The following is a 21,416-nucleotide window of genomic DNA, read 5'->3' as shown; positions in this document are numbered from 1 at the left end:
AAAAAGCTTGTTTGCTCAAGTTTTCATCCATCAGGATTTGAACTCACAAAGCCACATGAAAGTGTCTTCACAGCACATGTCTTGTAATGGTATTTTGCTTTCCATAGACTATGTCAATATAGATTTTTGGGTTAAAATGTGCACACCTTTTATACTTTGCCAGCAGTGTTCTAGGAAAATCTCTTCTAGCTGTTTTTTTCCGGGTATTGATGATTCATTTTGTGAACGACAATGCTCATTTCTATTTCAAATTTTCTTCTATTAGGAAAGGCCAGTTGAATAAAATGTGCTTATTCCACTTTAGGATATGTTCAGCCCCTGTGCATATGTTAATGAACCCCCACACTTTTTTCTGGACTTGAGCCCTATTGATTGCATATGAAGACCTGCAAAATTGCTTACTCTGACTGCAATCCGGTAAATATGCTTTGTTACAATTACACTATCCTGCAGCAAACACACTTTGCCCTGTCTGGCTGAGGGCCAATTCCTGCCCTTACACTCTTGGAATGTGCAGTCACATTAGGTATGTTTGGATTACTTACTGGTGATCTTCACTACTCTTTGCCCTGCTCTTTATGGTCACAGTATTTTCTGTTGAGGTCCCCATATCTACAAATGATTCAGCTCACTCGGTCGGTTACTCCAAAATAAGCCTCACTCCTGATGTTGCTACATCCATAATATTAACTCTTAAAAATCAGATATTCACTGTCAGTTATTTGATCCCTACGGATATTAACTCATTTTTTGACATAATTTTCTGCGAGGGGCCCCACACATCTTTTGCTGCCCAGGGCCCTGCAAATCCTAGGGCTGGCCCTGGCTGCGGGCTAACCCTGTAGTGAGAGTAACTTTTAGAGACTGCGGGAGTCAACAGCAGAGAAGCAAACTTTGTGGGTGCATCTGCATATTCTAATGAGACTATTCTAGTCCGCTTAAATGTTAAAAGCTGTTGACTCTCCGTGTCAGAAACACACAGAACTGTGAGAATGAGCTGCCTTCTGTCTCTCATGCCCTGCTCACTCCCCTGACATGCAAGTACCAGGTCACCCATCATGAATTCAATTGCCTAAGAATATATGCATACATGTGTTCAATTATTACTAATTGCCAGGCCCTTGTTAAAAGTGCACTCCTCCCCCACCCAAGCACTGTTTGTCAGGTCCTGTCCTGCCAGGTCAAGTCAAGGTAGCCCACCATTTTGGGTGTCAGGGCCAAGGGGGATAAGGCATGGTCTACTCAATGGCCGTTGCGCCACTGTTTGCGTGTGTTTTTGTGTATGTAATGTACATATGAATGTTGTGTGCACACAGTGCATTGCATTGCGTGCGTGTGTGTGCGTAAGCATATGTGTGTTGCCTTTTGTGTCAGAAGAATGATAAATAATGCATTGTTTTTATGTTCTGGGTGGAATGAAGTTTGTCAAGGTTATGCGTCACTGGGTGGCAGGCAGAAATGAAGATGTGTGGGGGCCTATTTTCAACATGATGGTTGGTGGCTCCCAGCTTAGAGCGAAATAAGTCTGAATCACCCATCCGGTGTATACATTACAATGGTGACAAAGATAAGGTTAATAGCCGCCAATTAACTTGAGGCGGCCAGCCAGCAGGGAGCTTAAACACTAAATGCCCATTGAAGAGCTCTAAACCCTTCTTTGTCAGCAAGTGGCTGATGTGGAGGAACCAGTGTTAGAAGGCAAGGAGGTGATAACACTTTGGTGTATCCCGTGGGAAGAGAAAATGGGGTTTGTAATGCGAGTACTGCAAAGTGCACAATTTAAGCACCAGAATGAAAATAGAAAGAAATGAATATGCCACTCTGTCAAAAGACTGCTGAGTGCTGACTGGCAACATGGGGCAGATGCTGAACCTCGAAGCCCTCTTTTATTTGTAAAGGTTGAAAGGACCTGATGCCGTCCATTGTGAATGAGTATGATTTTGGAGTGTATGTATGTATATGTGTGCACGAGAGGTGCTTGGCAGGTGCAGCATTTGTTTATGGGCATCGGAAAGGCAAATATGAAATATTACATGGCTAGACTCAGACTGGCATTTTGGGGCAGCCAGTCTAGCCCTTTCTTACTGTGACATGACTTTAATCTGGGCATCTTGATAAAGCAAGCATGGCATGTTATTAATTGGCTAGACGGGCATTTTTTACTGTTGTTAATGCAGTGAATTCTAAAGACACACTGTGGTGTTATAACTTTCAGAAGACTGGCGTGTCTTTAGTATTTCATTTTAAAGATATGCCACCAGTCCTATGCAAGTTATAACAGAGCATCGGAAAGGGACTCTTGTGGAGTTGTGGTTTAGCGTTCTCCCTCAGAGCCACCATACACCCTTCCTCTAGCCAGAGCCCTTTCCTTCAGTTGTCATCTCCCCCTCAACATTTTTGGTAAAGTTACTCCACTGATCTCAACCTCTCAGAAACCATGCGTGAAGGTAGAGTGTCTTCACCTTGGATGGAGAACCCAACCATCCTCTCACAAAGAGAAGGTCCTCTATTTGTGGAAGACGAATTGGAGGGCAGATGGACATGTCCAGAAGGTCCGGGTACCACGTCCTCCTCGCGCAATCTGGAGCAATAAGGATCATGGATTTTCCAAGTGTTCTCAACTTCCTCATTACTTGAGTAATGACAGGGACTGGAGGAAATGCATACAGGATCGGAAACTCCCAGTTACTACCAATGTGCCCCCTAGAGTTCCTCTTGAGAGAAAATTCCCTCGAGCAAAACAGTTCCCATTTCCAGTTGACACGGGTCACAAACAGGTCTACTTGAGGGGTTCCCCAGAAGGCAAAGATATCTTGAAGGACTTCCTGAGCTAGTTCTCACTCGCGGGAGACTCTGTTCCTCCTGCTCAGAGCATCCACCACCGTGCTCTCCTCTCCGGCCAGGTGAACTGCTGATAGGGAGATTCATTCTTGAATTGCCCAGAACCAGAGCTAGATTGCCTCTCTGCACAGTGGTAATGACCCTATGTCTCCTCTTTTGTTGGGGTAGTATATGGCCACTGTGTTGTCCGTCATTATCAGGACATTCTTTCCCTGTACAGAGGGCAGGAAGGCCTTCAGCGCTAGTTTTATAGCCCTCATCTCCAAAAGGTTGATGTGTAGTTTGGATTCCGATGGAGACCAATGACCGCTGACTTTCAGATCGTTGACATGGGCTCCCCACCCTGTAAGTGAGCCGTCTAACTACTGTTATCTCCGGCCATGGTTGCAAAAAAAAGGTTCTCCCTTCAGAATGTTGTCCTCGCAGGCCCACCAATGGAGATCCTGTGTGACCCAGCTCGGAACCTGAAGCAGATCTGACATCTTGTCAGAGAACTGACACCATTGTGTTCTGAGAGCCCATTGGAGGGATCTCATTCTCAGGCGAGCCTCTGGCACCAGAAAAATGCAGGATGCCATGATGCTGAGCAACCTTAAAAAGTCAAAGGCCGGAAGACGCTGGGCACTCTGGAATTTGGTGACCATCTGCAGAATGTATTGAGCCCTCACCTCGGGTGGCGAGGCTTTTCCCAAAAGATGCATCCAGTACTGGTCAATGAATTAGAGCCTTTGAGATAGTATCATGTGGGACTTCTTGAAACTGAGGGAGAAGCCCAGTCTGTGGCGAGAGTGGCAAGTTATGCTGAGATGTTCCAGGGCCTGTTCAGGAGAATCTGCCCCAATTAGCCAATCGTCGAGGTAGGGGTAGACGTGAATCCCCCCTCTCCTGAGACTCACTGCCACCACCGCTATCAACTTTGTGAAAACCCTTGGCGGAGGTCAGCCCGAATGGCAGAACTCTAAACTGATAATGAGAACCACCAACTGCAAACCTCAGGTAGTTTGTGCTTGCGATGGATAGGCACATGAAATTAAGCATCCTGAAGGTCCAATGACACCATTTAATCCTGAAGCTGGTGGGCCTGAAGGATCTGAGAAAGGGTGACTATCCTGAACTTGTTTTACTGAGGAACCTGTTCAAGCAAGTCCAAAATGGGTCTCAATCCTTTGTCCTTCTTGGGGATTAGGAAATAGGGAGAGTACCACCCTTTGTTCCTCTCTGTTACAGGCAAAGGTTCTATAGCACCTTTCTCTAGCAGACTCAGAATTTCCTGCAAAAGGAACAGATCTGGTACTTTAAACAAGCAGCTCGCCAGTTAATGTTCTCGGGGCCTTCTTTGACCGGTAAGTCCTCTCGCTCTACCAAATGAGGAATAGTAACGAAAGGACCTACCCCTCTAATCTGGTCCATTGGGGTGCGACAGTTGTGGCTGGCTGATGGCCGCGCCAAGTGAACTGTCAACTCGAGGTCTGAAGCTTCACCAGGCTCTCGCCAGCCTTGCTGCCAAACAGCCGAGTGCCGTCAAAGGGCATGTTGAACATTCTGGAGTGCACTTCATGTGCAAATCCCGACTTCCTCAACCACACAAACCTGTGTATCACAGTGCTCGCGCCATAGTTCTGTGGATGCTATCTGCAGAGTCCAAACCTGACTGGAGAGACTCACACATCGCCTCCTTTCCATCTCTCACAATGTTCAGGAAGCCGTCTCTCTTCTCCCTCTGGAATGTGTTCAGCTGCCATGGAAATACAAAATTCTCATTCACGTTGTGGGACTGTAAGTGCGCAAGGGGCACTGGCTGATTTTAGCGCCATATTCCCGGCTGAGAACACCTTTTTCACCATTGCGGTGAAACGCTTATCGTCTCCATCTGGCTGTTTAGTGGGGCATGCCGCTTGCTTGGACGTGGAAGTTGCTGCTTGGACCACCAAGCTTTCCGGTGTCAGGTGTCTAGATAAATACTCAGGATCACTACTGGAAGGCCTGTATTTTTTGGTGAGATTTTTGTTGACAGCTGGACTTGAATCCGGCACCTACCAATTTGCCTTAACCCTCTTTTGCAAGGCAATGTGAAAAGGCAATACAGGGTCCTTCTATGGTCCTTTATCCAAGATGTCGGTTAGATCATCCTGTTCCAACAGGGGAGTAGGCCTGCTCCATCTAAAAAGAATCAATTACCATAGACACTAACTGTCTATAGGAAGCATCTGCATGCTCCGTTGGGTCGGGCTTGCCAATTTCCAGCTCTGGCGATGTTTCAACGCCACTTGCTGATTGTAAACTTTCATAAAGATCCTTCATTCTGGATTCCTCCGAAATGAGGGCCTCAGGAATATTAGGTGTTCCAGACTCGAGTCCGAATGGCGCAGTATCCTGCTCGGATGGCTCATGTTCCTCATATATAGAAGAAATAAAGTGTGGTGGCTAAGTAGATGGTTTAGCCACTACACATTCCCTTAGTCCTGCAGATTTTGACAGAGACATGCATTGAAATCTTCGCAATTGATGCCAGCACTGAATAATGACTGAAACCTCAACCAACCATGTGCCTAGCTGCTGCAATATCATCCTAATCATAATAGAAGCTCACACACACAATGCCGACAGAATATTGACAAACAAACCCATTCAGATCGGATGCCACAAAACCAAAAGGCTTTAACATAGACAATCGGATGTTACCAATCACAACAATCTACATGTACTCCCGTCTTTTGCGTAGCACATCTCTTCTTGACTTCCCGGTTCCCCTCTAAAAAGGCCCAATCACTTGACACTATACACACAAATCCCCCACATCTAGTGCCTATCAATTACCACATCAACAGATCTATGACTAAGGATTCTCTTTAGCCTTACCACACTCCTCCACATCAGCAGCTCATCCAAGAAAACCTATTCAATTCTGGACTCTCCCCTGAGGATAACTTATTCCCCATGCATAACCACCAAACCTGCAGTAGCAGCACTCAGGACTCTAGTTTGTCAACCCATTAACACAAAAGGTTTAGCATCTGCCTCTCCCCCAATCCCACTAACAACCCCCCCTCCCTGATTTCATACACAGCAACATGCAGCAAGGCCAACAAAATAGCAGGAGGGTGAGACAGATCCCTTTTCAAATATAAAGTAATCTGTCTTATTGTTTGCATAAGCATTTTACAATATTTTAAGTACCTTCTATTTTTTCAAACGGTACATTTCTGCTTATTTGTGTGCTGCAATACAGATCTTCAGCTTACTCTCAGAAACAATCATTTTATCAAGTATAAAAAAAAATTTAAAATCAAACGTTATAGGCAAATTCAATCTACATGGTATACCTTTTCTTTATAACTATTGTTCTTATGGGACTTTATTCATTTATGGACATGTTGCAACACATTTTTTACAATTAAAAAAGATCCGGTTTTGTGTACATCTCTGCCAGGCTCTGATGAAATAACACATCTACAAAATGTTCTGGAAAGAACTGTAAACTGCTATGTTTGGACAATCATTTGACTGCAATAACTGCAGGAAGATAATTGCCCCCCTCATACCCCCACACACTTTTCCATAGAATCTGTATCTTATTGTCCGACGTACTAACATACTTGCTTAATAGGCACAGCCCAGACAAGCAAATTGCTAGCTAGCCAGTGAGCATGATTTGCTACTAAATGGGAGCAACTCGAACCAAATTACAATGTTTGTTAAGACTACCTATTGGTGTGACAATTGATATGATATATGGCATGGCATTTATAACGCGCCTGTACACAAGTGGTTCTAGGCGCGACAAGACAAGGAGGGGGAAACGTAGGGAGGACAAAACAAGGATCTTCATAGGCCCTGCGGCATTCAGATCACGCAAGAGCAGGGAAGAGGAAAGGGAGGAGTGCCGAGAAGGCGGTGGGGGAGGGACGCGAAGTGCAGGTAACTTAAAAGTGCAGCCAGCGTGTGGCTGAGAGCAGATAAATCAAGAAGTGTAGCTATCGGGTGGCTCATAAGCGCAGAGAGAGGGGACTGTAGGGTTTCAGATACAGACTACAAGTGCTAGGGGAGCAGGGAGGCAGTGCGAGGTGCAACTGGTCATGTAGGAGCCTGGGCCCAAGTTCAGAGGGCAACCAGGGAGCCAGTGCGTGGAACAGTCTGGAATCAGCAGGGGACAGGAAGAGAAAAAGCAGAAGCAAAGAGGAAGGTCTTCCAGAACCGGAGATGGTTCTGCTCAAGTTTGAGAGAGGCAGGGAGGGTGTTCCAGAGGGAGGCCCCAGCCGAGGATAGAGATCTGACAGCAAAGGTCTGTCAGCTACCGCTCTGTTGAGTAGCTTCCTGAGGGCTCTACAAAACACAAATTACCAAACTGAAATGTTTGACCATCAAGTTGGTTAGACACTATTTAATTGGCTTACACAGTATTGCAGACACACGAAATGAAGTGGTTAAATGGAAGACCAATTGAATCTTCTGCCAGTTATAACCGAAAATAATTGTTATAGATTCAATAAGCAATACAGCTGAAAATATAAATATGTACAGAGAATTTAAAATCAAAGTAATGCACTGACCTGTAAGAACTTGAATCTTTGTGCTCTTGAATTTGTGCATCTGAAAAGAAAGCATCATCCTCATCCTCATCCTCATCACTTGGAATACTTTCATCGGAGTCATAGATTGACCCGCTGTCAGATAAAGGAAGAAATGGCTGGAATATAAAGCAACATATTTCTGTAAACTGACAACCTGTTTTGACATTTTTGATAAACAATGCAACCCTTTTTCAATCTTAACTCAACTTTGGGGATTTATATTTAACTTCAAAAGCCTCTTCGATAAACAGAGTAACTTTCAAAACACTGTGGGGCTCATATTTGTGTGCGGCATAACGTAAGGAATATGAGCTAAAGCCTTGCGTAAGGCTTTGAGACACGTTTCTTACATCATGCCCCATTTTCATTCATTGTATGGTGGAGAGGAGGGACGAAACGCAACTTGGGTTTCCGCCAACCTTCCATACAAATGCTCTATCATTTGCGCCGGCATGGATTTTCATGCCTGCACAAATCGAGATCCCTGTGGGGTCCACAAGCGTTATGCACATGCAGGGTTTAATTTTAATTGTGAGCGCTGCTTGCCATGCGCGCATAAGCAATGTTCACAAAGAAAATTAAACCCGAGCATGGTTAAGTATGCTCACTGCTAAAAGCGTTTACTCACTTTGCTTGGTGGAGGGCAAATGTGCAGGGCAAAAGGTGGCATACACACGTGTACATTACCTTTTGCCCTGCACTTTTGGTCCGTGAAAATGCCAAAATGTGGCTGGGGACAGTGCAATCCAAGGTCCATGCATATATGTCCCTGCCGCTGAATTTACGGGGAACTCGAAAATGAGCCCCTGGGGGTAGTTGTTCAAAGCTATAAAAATGACTTAATATTTCAGATAGTTGGAATTATTAAAACAGTTATACAATTGATGTGGAAAATACAACACATTTGTTTGACAACTACACAAACTTACAATTATATTTAAAAATTCTAGCCTGTATTAGAAATAACATTTAAAAAAATGTATTTAGAAGTAAATGAATAAACTACTGATTGAATAGAAAAACATTGGACCTCATCAGGAGTTGGGCGGGCTCAATGGGGCATTTGCGGCGCAACTACCGCATGGCTAATTGCGCTGCAGTAATTGCACAAAAATGGGCAGAAAGTCGGCGCATTCACCTGGGGCTCAGAGCTGGAGGTAAAATCTCTGATATGGGATTGGGTGGTGCAGTCATTTTTACAGCACTGCCTTACTCCTGATTAAGCCCAATGTAGGCAATATAATATAATTTCAAACAATTATTGCAAAACATTAAGTGTAATGCAGGTCCAACATGACTCACTGTACAGGTAAATGCAAACGAATAAAAGAAATGTTTATGGAATTACAGTAAATAAATAGCATAACCATAATAAACGCATAACAATTAAATCGAATTACAATGAAAAGGGAACAGCAGTCCAACTAGTGGCGGAGGGGCATCCCACTGTGTAGGTTTTTTTTAAGTCTGCAGACTCTCACTTGACACCCTATTAATAAACTGAACTTTGGTAAAGACATCCATTTGGTTTCAAATTGGGCAGCCGAATTTACAGAATTATGCCTTTTTTTGCAAAAAGAGGCACTAACCTCATCAACCACAGCACTGCATTTTGAGATTAAAAGAAAATGCTTGCACACCAATCAGCAGTAAGAAACATTTCATGTTCTGGCACCATGGTAAATGAAGTGCCCAAGGGGATTGTAAAAAATCCGATTGTGCTTCTCTATATTTCAATAAAGGAAGGAGAGGACCAGATCTTAACCCAGAGCATTTTATTATAGATGTATACTCAATACATTCTGTGCCTATGTCAAGAAGCACTGGGAGAACCTGGGTGTCCCTTTCGGTAGTGCGAAGAGGCTTTTAACAAAGGAGTTTGCATTGGCAGTAAACGTATCCAACCTATCAACCCCCCTTAAAGGTCGAAGAGCAGTGTGCTTTTATGTAATAATCAAAATGCTTCATATATACACACATTCTCTTTTCACAAGAACCCTACACCTCTGGACCCTTTTCTGTGCAGCCGCCAAAGGTTGACACTCTCAAAAGGCTGCACTACTATACTTCCAATAGCCTGTTCTAATGTTATTGTTTCCACATTAATCCCATCTTGGTTTACCGTTTCTTAATTCAGTTGAGCCCTTCTTAGACAATGCACTTTCACAATTCTATAAACAGAGACATTTGGCACTGTGAAGCCTTTAGCTAGTGGCAGACTTCCTCAATATTCCTACTCAAAATGAAGCAACTCCTAAATGTGTTTATGTTACAAGATGATTGTTGGTTCGAGAGCCACAATGCAAAGGAGCAAACCTGCGTATGAAACATTCATCGTACGGAAGCATTTTTTTTAACTTGGTTTAATTGTGATAAAAACTATTTTTACACGATTCCTTGTCAAGAATAGGTCTCTCAATCTTATGTCTTCACAATACGTCCCAATCGTACCAGCCTCCACCGTCTAGATGAGAAGTTTGTTCCCTTCAGATTGCCGATCTTTAGGGTTCCGGGCGTTTCAGTAAGCCTTGGCTTTCAAAGAAGCCCACCACGGCTGTGGTCCATCTAGTATTTTCTCCACTCATCCGGTTGTTCCAACGTTCCTCTTCATCAAAGCAGTACGCACTGCTGAATAGGCGGCCCAAGTAGAGGGTACGTGCAGCATCCACTCCACTGCACCTTAGTAACAGATGTTTAAGTGTTTCGATCGTGTCTGGTTGAGTGCAGAATCAGCAGAGGCTGGTGTCTGATTGTTTTCGTCTGGCGCGCATTTCATTTGTCTATTGGATGTTCAGTTGGATGCGCAAAAAGTATTGGTGGAGCTTCTTGCATGGGCATTTTAGTAAGTAGGATCTAGTTCTGTTAATTTTTGCAAGGTTAGCAGATCCTTCCTTGGTGAGTTTGGAGGATCCAGTCCCTCTCCAGCAAGCGCCTCTTTACTTTTCATGGATTGGAGATGAGGTCCTCTTGGGAACACCCTGCCCGGTCTAGTTGAGGTTTGTTTTTCTCCACCCAGTGTTGAAGCATCTTGCATGTTCCTGCCCAAATTTCTTGCTCTATTGCCTTCAATATAAATGGTGGATGCGGCAGAAGAGTCTTTCTATAGAGCATGAACTCGTTCCGAGCTACAATAGAGCTTAGTGATTGGAGTGTTAATTCTCTCCTGATCAACACCACTGGTGTGGACTGAGGTAGGTTTAATACTTTTCGCAATGTACAGACCTTCTACTCTCTGCCAGAAGGTTGCCGGGATGTAAGGCATTGCTTCTGCACCGTACGTTATTGTGGGGATGACTTTTATCCTGTAGACTGTCAGGACTGGAGACAGAGAGAAGCGTCCGTATTTGTTGGATAAAATTCTGGTCTGTTTTATCAATAGGCATACTTTTTTCAGAAGGGTTTCGCACATCGGGTCTTCTGTGACGTTTTTGTTCAATATGATTCGGAGTGATCTGAATTTGTACATGATCTCCAGAGTCTCTTCTTGTATCGTCCAGGCGAAGTTCTCTCTTTTTCTAGTGCATTTTCCCAGGATCATGATTTTGGTTTTTTCACGATTCATCTGTAGGTGGTTGGCTTGAAGGTAGGAGTCAAGGTTCGTAAGTTGTCTTTGTAGACCTATCAGCGTTTGGTCCATCCGGATAATATCTGCATAAAGCATTATTGATATTTTCTCTTGTCCTAGCCTTGGTGGAAAGGTGCGAACTTTGGTCTCCTGCTCTTTGCAGTCAGCTATGTATGCATTATAGAGTGCCGGAGCCAGGGGGCATCCTTGCTGGACTCCTCGATCGGTTTGTATCCAAGATGACAACAGGCCTTGCTGGTTCAGTCGTACACACATCGATGTTCGGCTCTACAGTTCCTTGATGGGGTTCAGGATTGCTGGCGGGCAGTGTTGATTGTCCAGTTTTTCCCAGTTTGTCCACGCAATCAAAGGCCTCAGTTAAGTCGATAAACGCTGTATATATTTTAGGATGGCCCTCTAGTACTGTAGCCTTCAAGACACTCAAGGCCAAGATGTTAGCTGTCTTCCCTAGGTTTTTTACAAAACCTGCTTGCAGTGGGTCGGTCATTTTGGCGGTGACTGACCAGCCTTGGAAACTTTCCAGAATGAATGATGCGCAGAGTTTCCCAATTGAGTCTAGTAAAGCTATGGGTCGATAGTGACTTGGGTTATCTCTTGCGCCTTTTTTAAAGATTGGTACGACTATGGCCTTCTTCCAGGACGATAGAATCGCGGCTGATGTGTTGCAGTTTTTGAATACTTCCTCGATGAACTTTGCCCAGCTTTCGGCCCTTTGTTTTAAATCAAAGTTAGTGATGCTGTCAGGCCCTGCCGCTCGGGAGCTGTTAAGTTTCTTGATTTTGTCGATGATGGTTTCGCGATCCGTAGGGATCTGCCATTTGGCTTTCGTTTTTAATGGGGCGGGTGCTGGAGATTTCTTGGGGGCTCTTTACAGTTGCTCAAAATGTTTGATCCACCTGGGTTCTCCCACTGCGTTGGTGAGTAACTGGTTGTCGCCCTTTGCGTTGGCATTAACTAACGACCAGAAATCCCTTGTTTTCTTACTGCAGAATATCCGCAGCATAGTTTCTGCGTCGTCTTGATTTCTGTCATTTTTGGTGGCTCTCAGCCAAGATTGATACTGTTTGACTGCTTTCAGTACGTCCTCTGTTTTTGATTAGGAGCCTGCTTTGTTTGCTTCTCTTTTCAATTTTCTGATGTGCTTCCTTCTCTCCACCAGTTGCTTATTAAAGACGTGAATGGTTGAGGTTGGGTGGTTTGATGGTTTTTTCACAGTAGTTTTGAAGACTGCCAGGACTGTCGAGTAGTCAGCAATGTTCCTGGAGCTTGTGTTATTCTGAGTCGAGTGTGCTACATAGTTTTGCGTCAGTGCATTGATTGCGGTGTCTGAGAGTCGAAGGCGGGTGCCATAGGTACTGACGTCTAAAGTGATGTTCAATACCCGTTTTTCCCTTTTGTTTGTGTGCCACTCATAAGACAGTAGATTATGGTCACTGTGTGTTGTCCTTGTCACATTAAATGAGACAGAGTGTTTCAACAGGCTTCTGGACACGTGGATGTAGTCTATGGCTGCCCCTTCCCCATTTATCCCCAACATTGGGGTGTGGCTGAGCTTGCTGTCAGTTATAAGATGCAGGTTGTGCAAATCTCTTGATTCCATTAATTTTGACCACAGCAAAGCACGGCCTCCAGGGTTTGAATGACGAGTAAGTCAGTCGACCTTCAAGTCTCCTGCGATCATTATATGTTTAACGTCTTCCTTGATTAAAGCAGAGTCAATTATCAATTCCAGCTCCATCAGGAAACTCTCATTTAATGTTTACAAGGGGTTCCAGTAGATGTTTAGAAGTAAGATCTTTTCTTGCGTCTTTCTCCTAGAACTTAGGGAGGGGGTGGACCAGTCGATGATTGAGGCCAGTAGGAATTCAGTTTCTCTGATGACTTTTGTCAAGGTCAGGATACTGCCAGATTTTATCGCTGTTATTAGTCCCGAGCGTGGTCTTCCCTTGGGGCCCTTGTGGGCAGGGGAGTGAGCCAGCTCGAATCCGTCCAGAGAGGGTTTTTTAATGAGCCATGTCTCCTGCAGACACGGTACATCAAAGTTGGATAGATGGATGTCGGATTTTGAAGTCAAGTGGGAAAAGCCCCTGGTGTTCCAGAAGACCAGCAGCAATGTTGAGGAGGTGTCCGATCCCCGAGAGGTTTTCTGTAGCCCTGGCTCTTGTTTTTCTCTAAGTGATGGCTACTTACTTCTTACCTTGTCCACTTGAGTCTTGAACCAATCACTATTGTTTGCGTTTGAAGTTACGTTCTTATTCTCCTTGAGGTTCCACCTTTTTTCACCTTTGGGGGCCCAGATACTTTCCGTCACGTTGCATTGTCTTTTGTGGTCAAGCTCCTCAAAGCTTCTTTCTCTGTGACGATATCTGTCCGGGGAGTGGTGTTGCTTTTCTTTTTTCTGATCTTGTGGCGGCAGCTGCGCATTGGTGATCCACGTTCCCTGTGCTTCGTTTTTCTTTTTTCCTTCCCGAGGTAAGTTTGGTCTCTCGAGGGGCCCATAGGGCTGTCTTTCAGGGAGTCATCTTGGTCATGGCGGCGGCGAGTCAGGAGAACATCTCATATTTCTTCCTCACGTTGGTGATCGTGGGCATCAAGGCGGAGTGAGCCGATTTACCTTTTCGGTGTTACTTCGCGACTCTTCTGTTGCCAAGCTAAGGTCTAGTCCAAGTTACTTAGGTCATCTTTCGTGCTCCACAGGAGTTTTTGGGCGTTGCTGGAGTTAATGTGCAGGTAGGAGCTATCCTTTCTTCCGTTAGGGTTGGGTTCCAATATGTCAATGATGTTTAGTGAGGAAGATGGAGGGATTTGACTTGCTTGAAGTTGTTTGTGATTGCCCTGTAGTTCAGGGTCCAGTTATCTCGCTCTTCCCGATGTCTTTGGAGCTTGAATGTTCTCGTTGAACTCGGTTTACACCTATTGGTTTGGTCGAGGCGCTGGGTGTTTTCTTTCTAGAGACAAGGACTTGGACACTCGTTTAAGTCATGGACCCTTGACTTATAGTGTGTTTTTGATTTGGTGGTTGAACTTCTGGTGTCCTTCCGTCCACTTGCTTGGTGGTGGATTTCTTTCTCTCTCTCTAGATTATCACTTCATGCCACGTTGGTCGTGTATCTTGCATTGCATGGGGGCTTGATTGTGGACTGAGCTCGTGCAGACGAGGAATGTCTCCGTTTAAGGCCTTTGGAGTTCACCAACTCTGGGCTTCCTGAGCTGCTTTTAGTCTTTGTTTCCTTGACCTGTGTCCAGAGTGGTTAAAGCGTGTGTGGGTTGCTTGTAAAAAGCAACCTCTTCTTTCCATTGGTCACCAGGCAAGGCTCCTCAGGTTAAAGTTTTTTCCTTTTTTGTTGAGGAATTTCTGTGATCTCAGATTCAGAATCTTCGACTCTATATAGGCTCACATTCATTAGGTCAATTGAGTCCTGTGATGGCTCCTCTTCTGATGGCTCCAAGTCTCCTAGATCACCCGTAATCTGGGGAAGAGGCAAATTCTTCCGTGTGAGGTTGTTGCCGCTAGTTGCAGTGTCCTTATGAGTGAAGTTAGGTTTCCCATTACTCGCTCCTTTCCTGGCTGATAATGCCTCCCTGTGGTCAGTAGTTGAGTTATTTTGGGGCGTCTTCTTCTTGGAGTCCTTTTGGGTTGGGCCCTTGTGATTAAAGGTGTCGAATGTGGAGAAGATGTGATCAGCTGTAAAGGTGAAAATTGCGGAGGTGGATTTCTGTTTCGGACTTTCATTCACTGGTTGTGTTATGTCTCCTTTTCCTTTTTTATGGCTTAAGTTGGGCCGATTTCCACCTGATAGACCAGTCCGAGTTCATAGGTAGGGAGGCGGTAGGTAAATGCGAGTCTTCTATTTGGGGTCTGGTGTTGCTCCCCATTGAATGCGATGTTTCGGTGTTGACCAGTTTGAGTTGAGGCTTGAAGTGGTGGCTAGTGTAGCCTCCGTTTGGGTGTGCTGGAATCGTGTTGCCTTGGGCTCGTGTTCTCGGATATTGGTCTCAGTACTTGGTTTCGCAATATTTTGTGTTCCTTCTCTAGTGGTTAGTAGCTCCCACTGAGGATTTCTTGACTTAGCCATCACAAATCCCTCTAAGTAGGTAAACTTGATGTGCATAAAAGCTATGAGCGTGTTTTGGTCTTTCAATGAGTCGTTAAGAGATTCATACAATTTCCCAAATGGAGCCAGAGCGATTGTCACTGTAGAAAGGATTGTCACTGGGTCGATTTTCTTTTGAGGAGAGTCCTGAATCAGTTTGTTTGAGATCTCATTTAAATGTCTGTTTGCCCTAGGGGTGTGCACACTAGTGTCTCTGTTGCTTGACGACATTGCTTGCTGTGAGCTTTTTCTCTTTTCTGCTGCTTCGAATAATGGTGAACTGAAGGCGTTGTGTGTCGGAGGTGGATGCCTCCTCGAGGGTGTAAAAGTTGTTTTCTGTCTCTCGCTGTGAGCCCCTTCTTCTCGGTCGGATTCCAATTGGATGCTTGTGTCCTTTGGAGGGTGCATCTATTCTGGTGTCCCTGCCGCTGGGGCTGCGCCATAGATATCTCCTGCACTAGGTGGTAGCGAAGGGGGGCGTGTGGGGACTCTCTGGGTAAGTTCCAGATTCTGTTAGGAGGGGATTGTTGGTCTTATTTTGCTCGTTCCCTGTTGCCGGCAGTTGGCGTGGTTGGTCCGGTGGATCTTTTGGGCTAGTCAACTTTGGCGCTGCATCAAGATTATTTTGAGGGGAAGGGGCTCCTTTGCTTGGAGGGAGTATGGGGGGGGAATGTTTAGACTTGCAAGGTGCATTGCAGTGTCTTCTACAATCGCCAGTAACTCGGCATCTGAAATGTCTTGGTGCGTGGCCCCCCACCTGGCGTCCTTTTCGGCCAAAGTTTTCTTTGAGCGTAGTCATTGATGGAACTGGCTTGGAGACGGTCAGTTTTTAAAAAATGTTTGGTTGTTCTTCTATACGGTGCTTTGGATCGTGTAGCCTTTCGGGCTATCATTTTCTGACTGTTGCCCACTGTCTTTAGCGTTAGCTGCTGTCCTGGTGGGACTCCTTCCACCTTCCTAGAGGAGTCCCCCACTGCTGGAGTTGCTTGGGCATCCAGGAAATCACTCAAGCCCAGTGCTGGGGCCGAGGTGTCACTCAGTGGGGAAGCCCCTCCTCCCTCCCGGCCCAGCCGGGGCCGCGCCTCCGGACCGCACCACGGGGGGGGGGAGCCTCTCTGGGCTGGAGCCGCTCTCCCCGGGCCACAGATGAAGCTGAGGGCGAGGTCAGAGAAGGCGGGGGGCCACGCCAGGAGGAGAGGAAACATCGTTGGCTTCGGGGTGGTGGTGCACCGCAACCAGGACGCTCTTGAGTCTTCCCCCAAGGCTCGCCTCTGAGGAAGTCGGAACCAGCACCGCGGGTTCCGCCACAGGGGCCGCCGGGCCAGCCCACGAGGTGAGATTTCCTGGCGGCGTATTTTTTTTGGCGTTGCTCCCTGGGGGTCAGCTCAGTTAGAGATGTTCCTTGCGCAGTCTCAGGCGGACAAAGAGTTGTCTCTTCGGTTGCTGCAGTGGCGTGCGTTGAGACTGCTTTGTTTCCTCAGACTTTTCCAGCTGGGTGTTCAAAGCTGCTGGTGACACTGGCATCGCTTTAGGTGCTTCATTTTCTGTAGAGCTTCCCACCGACATGTGCGAAGAGTTGTTCGCTGGGGCTTCTAAAGATGTTGTAGTCAATTCCTCTCCTCAGCAGTGGGCCAGGTGTCGACTGCAGGCTCGTCACCATTGCCCTTACCTGGCTGTTGTAGATTATGTTGTTCTTGCAGTTCTCTGTGAAGGTGGTTTTGGGAGACCAGTTGAAGATCCGTAGACAGGGTCATTGCTAGGGGTCTGCTCTCCTCCATGCTCTCGCCTGCGAAGCCTGGTAGGCAAGCTCTCTTGCTTCTTGTACTTCTTCCCTCGCCATCCAGGGCTCGGCGCCTCGCCGTCGCTGCCATAGACTGCAGAGACTGCTATGGCTCTGCGATGGCTCTGCGGCCTGGGTGGAGGTTAAGAACTTTCCCCTTGGTAGGCACAGTAGAAAGACTCAGCTGCTCAGTGCTGGGTCGCAGTGGTAGCATTGACTACAGAGACTGCTATGGTTCTGCGACGGCTGCGCGGCCGCTCCGCGGCCTGGGTGGGGTGTTAAGAACCTTCCCCTTGGTAGGCACAGTAGAAAGACTCAGCTGCTCAGTGCTGGGTCGCAGTGGTAGCGTTGACTGCAGAGACTGAAGCATTGTGATAAGTTAACTTGAGTCACTCATGAATTACAGAGTTAAGCACCAGGCAGTACTCAAGCAGCCTTTCCTTTGTGGCGGTGTATATATGTAAGTAACTGAAATGTATGTTCTTAGTTTTTTACACTGCACAAATTACCACTGTAGTGGTCTCTGTTTTTAATTTTTTTTTTTTTACATTTTCTTCACAAAAATAGACAAAGCAAGCGCAACTAAGAAAGGGTTATGAACACAGCTGGTCATGAAATTCACATTATTACAAATAATCTCACATATAAACAGCATCAACATAATATTCTTACACAGGGTTCAAGATCACACCCCCCCCCCCCCCGGCCCATCCCGCCACCCTGAAATGCCAGCTGTATTCATGTATCTAATATTCTTATAACTTAAAATGGCAGTGGAACATTTAATAATCTTCACAAAGTGGTATACTAAGAGGCCCCCCGTGTGGAGGAAGTACTAGCCCCATTAAGAATGAAAACTTTGCATGGCCAACAGATATCTCTGGGTCTTGAAGTGGATGCCAACAGTCTGCAGAACGCTTCTTCCTGCTCATAAAATAATAAGCATGTCTTTCAGCCAACCTGCTTTTGTAGGCAGTGGACACCACACTGCTCGCTTTGCAACGCAACAACGAACCAGTAGGAGGGCGAGGTTCACAAATCCTCTTTTGCATAGCACACCCTAAAAGAGCTAACATAGTGGAGGACTCCAGATTTAGATGTACAATGTCCCAAGGACTTAATACATCACACAGGTGGAGGTCGCTATTGAAGCACACTCCCCTACTTTATGGACAAACCCAGCCCCCATTCCCCCCAGCTACAAGTATCCAGCACATTCGAAGAAAACCTATGAAACCGACGTAGTGTGAAATAAAACTGATGAATAAACTTTAAATGTACACAATTGAATCTATAATTAAATTAAAGGCTTTTATAATCTGTCGACAAATAAAAAGTCACTAGTCATTAGAAGTTGTGATATTAAAAACGGCCTTCTATTTCAGTTTTTACCTAACAGAGGGCATAGACCTTGAATGTTGAGTTACAGCATGCAGTATGTACCCTAATCTTAAAACATCCTGGGTTTCAATAGCACTTGGCAAGAGAGTAAATACCGAATGTTGTAGCAGAAATTAGGGAAAGACCTTACAAAATGCATTATGTAGTCCAAAATACACAATGTCCAAGGTAGAAGAAACTCCGGCTCTTTAAAATGCGGAAGACACATGATGTTTCTGTAAAGAGAACACCAAAGACCATGGAACACAGTTTTCACATACTCTGTGTAAAACCTGGTTCCGAAAAGATCTGGATCCCCCTCACCTGCAGAGGTGAAGGAATGGAGGGTAAGAGTATAACAGTCCTTCCAGATGTGCTAACATATGCCACCCAAACCTAAAGGTGAGTATTCCCCTTAATTCGCAGGCACCTGGGGATAACTATATGAAAAACCAAGAATGGTGCCTCGTGAGTTCCAATTAAGGACAGTATTACATTACATTCTCAATTGGGAGCATAAAAGTAATCATGGATCTGTGCAAGCAGATGCACAAATATTATTCCTTTATTAACATAGTAGAAAAAAAAATCACATTCTGAAAATACAAATACAAATCACAATATCGCACCATTGACACAAAACATTTCATAAAATTCAAATATTTTGCAAAATCGCATGAGTCGAAAAATGTGCAAAAGACAAACATGGAATGTGCAAATACGCATAACTGTGCAAACACATCTTTTTGCTACAGAAGCAATCGCAATACATAAATCTTTCAAAAACTCAATGTTTGTCCTATTACATATGCATTATAGCAACCAATCCCCATGTGAAACAAATTCAAATGCAATCATAAAAATAAAAGTTCATCACTCTGAACAGTTGTCTTGTCGTCTAACATATGCCACGTCATACAAGAGAATCTAATGACATTAATCTCACTATGTGGGCCCTGAAATACAGCACATTTCAAAGAAGAGGGGGCCAGTTTAGCTACTTTACCTGAACATGTTGTCACTGAGCTCTTGGAAGGACCAGAAGGAAGAAGGCCCAGCCCATATTGTAATATTTCTCAAAATTGGGAGCTGTCAAGTCCACTTGTAAAACCTCCCAAGTAAGCAAATGCTACAAACTTTGCAAAAAAAAGACTGAGGGAGCGCAATCAGGATGGGTAGAAACAGTTAGAGAAACAGAGTGACAACCACCATTTAAAAAAACCAAAATGCAACCTATGAAGAATAAGGGTAGGAGGGCCAATCGGAGATTCAAAGAGCACTAGTATTGGACCAAAGTTGGAAAGTATGAATTGGTCAGAGTTTCTACATACAGTGACACCAAGATATTTGATCTGTTCCTGCAGCCATGTAAAGTCCCGCAGACCCTCAAATGCGATACCAGCTGTTCCCAAAGAACATTTCTGATTCACTACAGTTGATCTGGAGGCCCAGAGAGCTTCCCGAAGTCCAGTACTTTCTGCATGATAAGGAACAAGTTACTCTCAGGACGTTTAACAAAAACCAGACTGTCATATGCATAAAGAGGCACAACTATTTAATGAGAATACAGCTCAAACCCTGTATGTATCTGATAATCTCTGATTATCTGCACCAGGGCCTCCACCGCCATCGCAGAGAGTTCCAGACAGCAGATATCCCTGATGGTTCCATCTGAAACTCCACCAAAAATAGGTCATTGGTGTACAACCTAGCCAAGGGGATATTACATAAAACACAAATGTGCGGAACCAAGCACCACAAAGAGAAAATTACTTTCACTAATTCTGAACCCAAAAGGTATGGCTAACTATTGGGCATCTGGGGAAAAGATAAAAAAGATGATGCAAATTATATGAAGTAGATCTACCTGAAATAAAACAGGCCTGGACAGGCAAAAACCAAGGTGGCTATCAGTGGAAGTAGTCAACTGACAATAACAAGTGCATATGTCTTAGTGATTGGCCAATAGGTGGAACAGGATGACAGTGGTTTGACAAACAGTGAAGTAATAACGCCATTCTTGTCACTATTGGAAGCAAACATTTCTCTAGATTCTTCATACATAAGATGTAAATGGGGAAGCAAAACATCAACTTAAGTCTTAAAAATGAAGCCACTACACCATTTTGACTGGGAGAGTAATTGACTGCGACTCCCTCTATTGCGGAGCGAGTATCCTCTGATTTGAGCAGAGTCACAAATTGTTCCTCAAGATCTCTCTCAGCCCAGAATCCGCACTGATAATGGGCTGAAAAAGTACACATTGCTATAAAATTGTAGAAACGTACCACTGATGTCCTCCTATCTGCCAGAGGATGAACCATTATATTGCGGAGCGTGTATCCTCTGATTTGAGCAGTCTCACAAATTGTTCCTCAAGATCTCTCTCAGCCCAGAAGCCGCACTGATAATGGGCTGAAAAAGTACACATTGCTATAAAATTATAGAAACGTACCACTGATGTCCTCCTATCTGCCAGAGGATGAACCATTAGGAAATTCAATTTCAGATATTCAAGTATCACCATACTTGCCCCAAACAAGCCAGGCCAGTGTTCTACTTGGCCTCTAACCGTACCATATAGCCTTTGGTTCTTGGTTCAGAAACATAAGCACCCGTTCTGCAACTTGATTGAACAAGTCAAAAGTGTAATGAATATCCACTAAGAGAGCAAGCCGACCAGAAAAAAACAATCCTGCTAGAGAGACAGAAGAAAGCTTTATATAGGGGAAGGGGAATCTTGATATTTTGCAGCATGCCAATCTCACTGACTATACATACAGTACAAATAGAAACCTTTAAAGGCTGCCAAACCGCGGAAGGAGAATCAACTGATTCCACATTGTTGGGGGAAAAATAAATCAATGAGATCATTATGGACAGTTATAGAAAACTGCAACTGAAAGCAATGCAACCTTAAACCTCCAGCCTTTCAATGGTTGTGTGTGGGAGCAGAGAGAGCGATCTGCAAATATATTGGACAATGGTCAGATAGGGACCTTGGAGCAAGAGTCACAATCCCAATTGGCAAAGAGGTGGGAGCTAAGTTGACACAAGAAGCTGCATTGTGAACTGAAGAGTGAAAGGAAAATCCCAATTGAGTCTCCTGTATTCTCTCTAGACATCCATCAAGCCATCCACCGCAATAACATTATGTACTAGAT

At 44.8% G+C, this 21,416-nt stretch overlaps 1 protein-coding gene across 4 annotated transcripts in view; it reads right to left on the bottom strand.

Annotated features, from left to right (window-relative positions):
- The window catches only part of DMXL2 (Dmx like 2), a 2,950,233-nt gene that overhangs the window by 742,727 nt on the left and 2,186,090 nt on the right, over positions 1–21,416 (bottom strand). For all 4 annotated transcript variants that reach the window (XR_011279824.1, XR_011279825.1, XM_069624807.1 and 1 more), the window contains exon 30: positions 7,392–7,528. Coding sequence is in view for 2 of the 4 variants with exons in the window: in XM_069624807.1 (XP_069480908.1) it covers positions 7,392–7,528 (137 nt within the window). In the remaining 2 variants the exon portion in view is untranslated. The remainder of the gene's footprint in view (positions 1–7,391; positions 7,529–21,416) is intronic.

This window comes from Ambystoma mexicanum, chromosome 11 (assembly GCF_040938575.1).
Source record: "Ambystoma mexicanum isolate Mex_15411 chromosome 11, UKY_AmexF1_1, whole genome shotgun sequence".
In the NCBI taxonomy this organism is placed as follows: Eukaryota; Metazoa; Chordata; class Amphibia; order Caudata; family Ambystomatidae; genus Ambystoma; species Ambystoma mexicanum.
The sequence above is the reverse complement of the archived record's forward strand: the minus strand, read 5'-3'. Positions and strand labels throughout refer to the sequence as shown.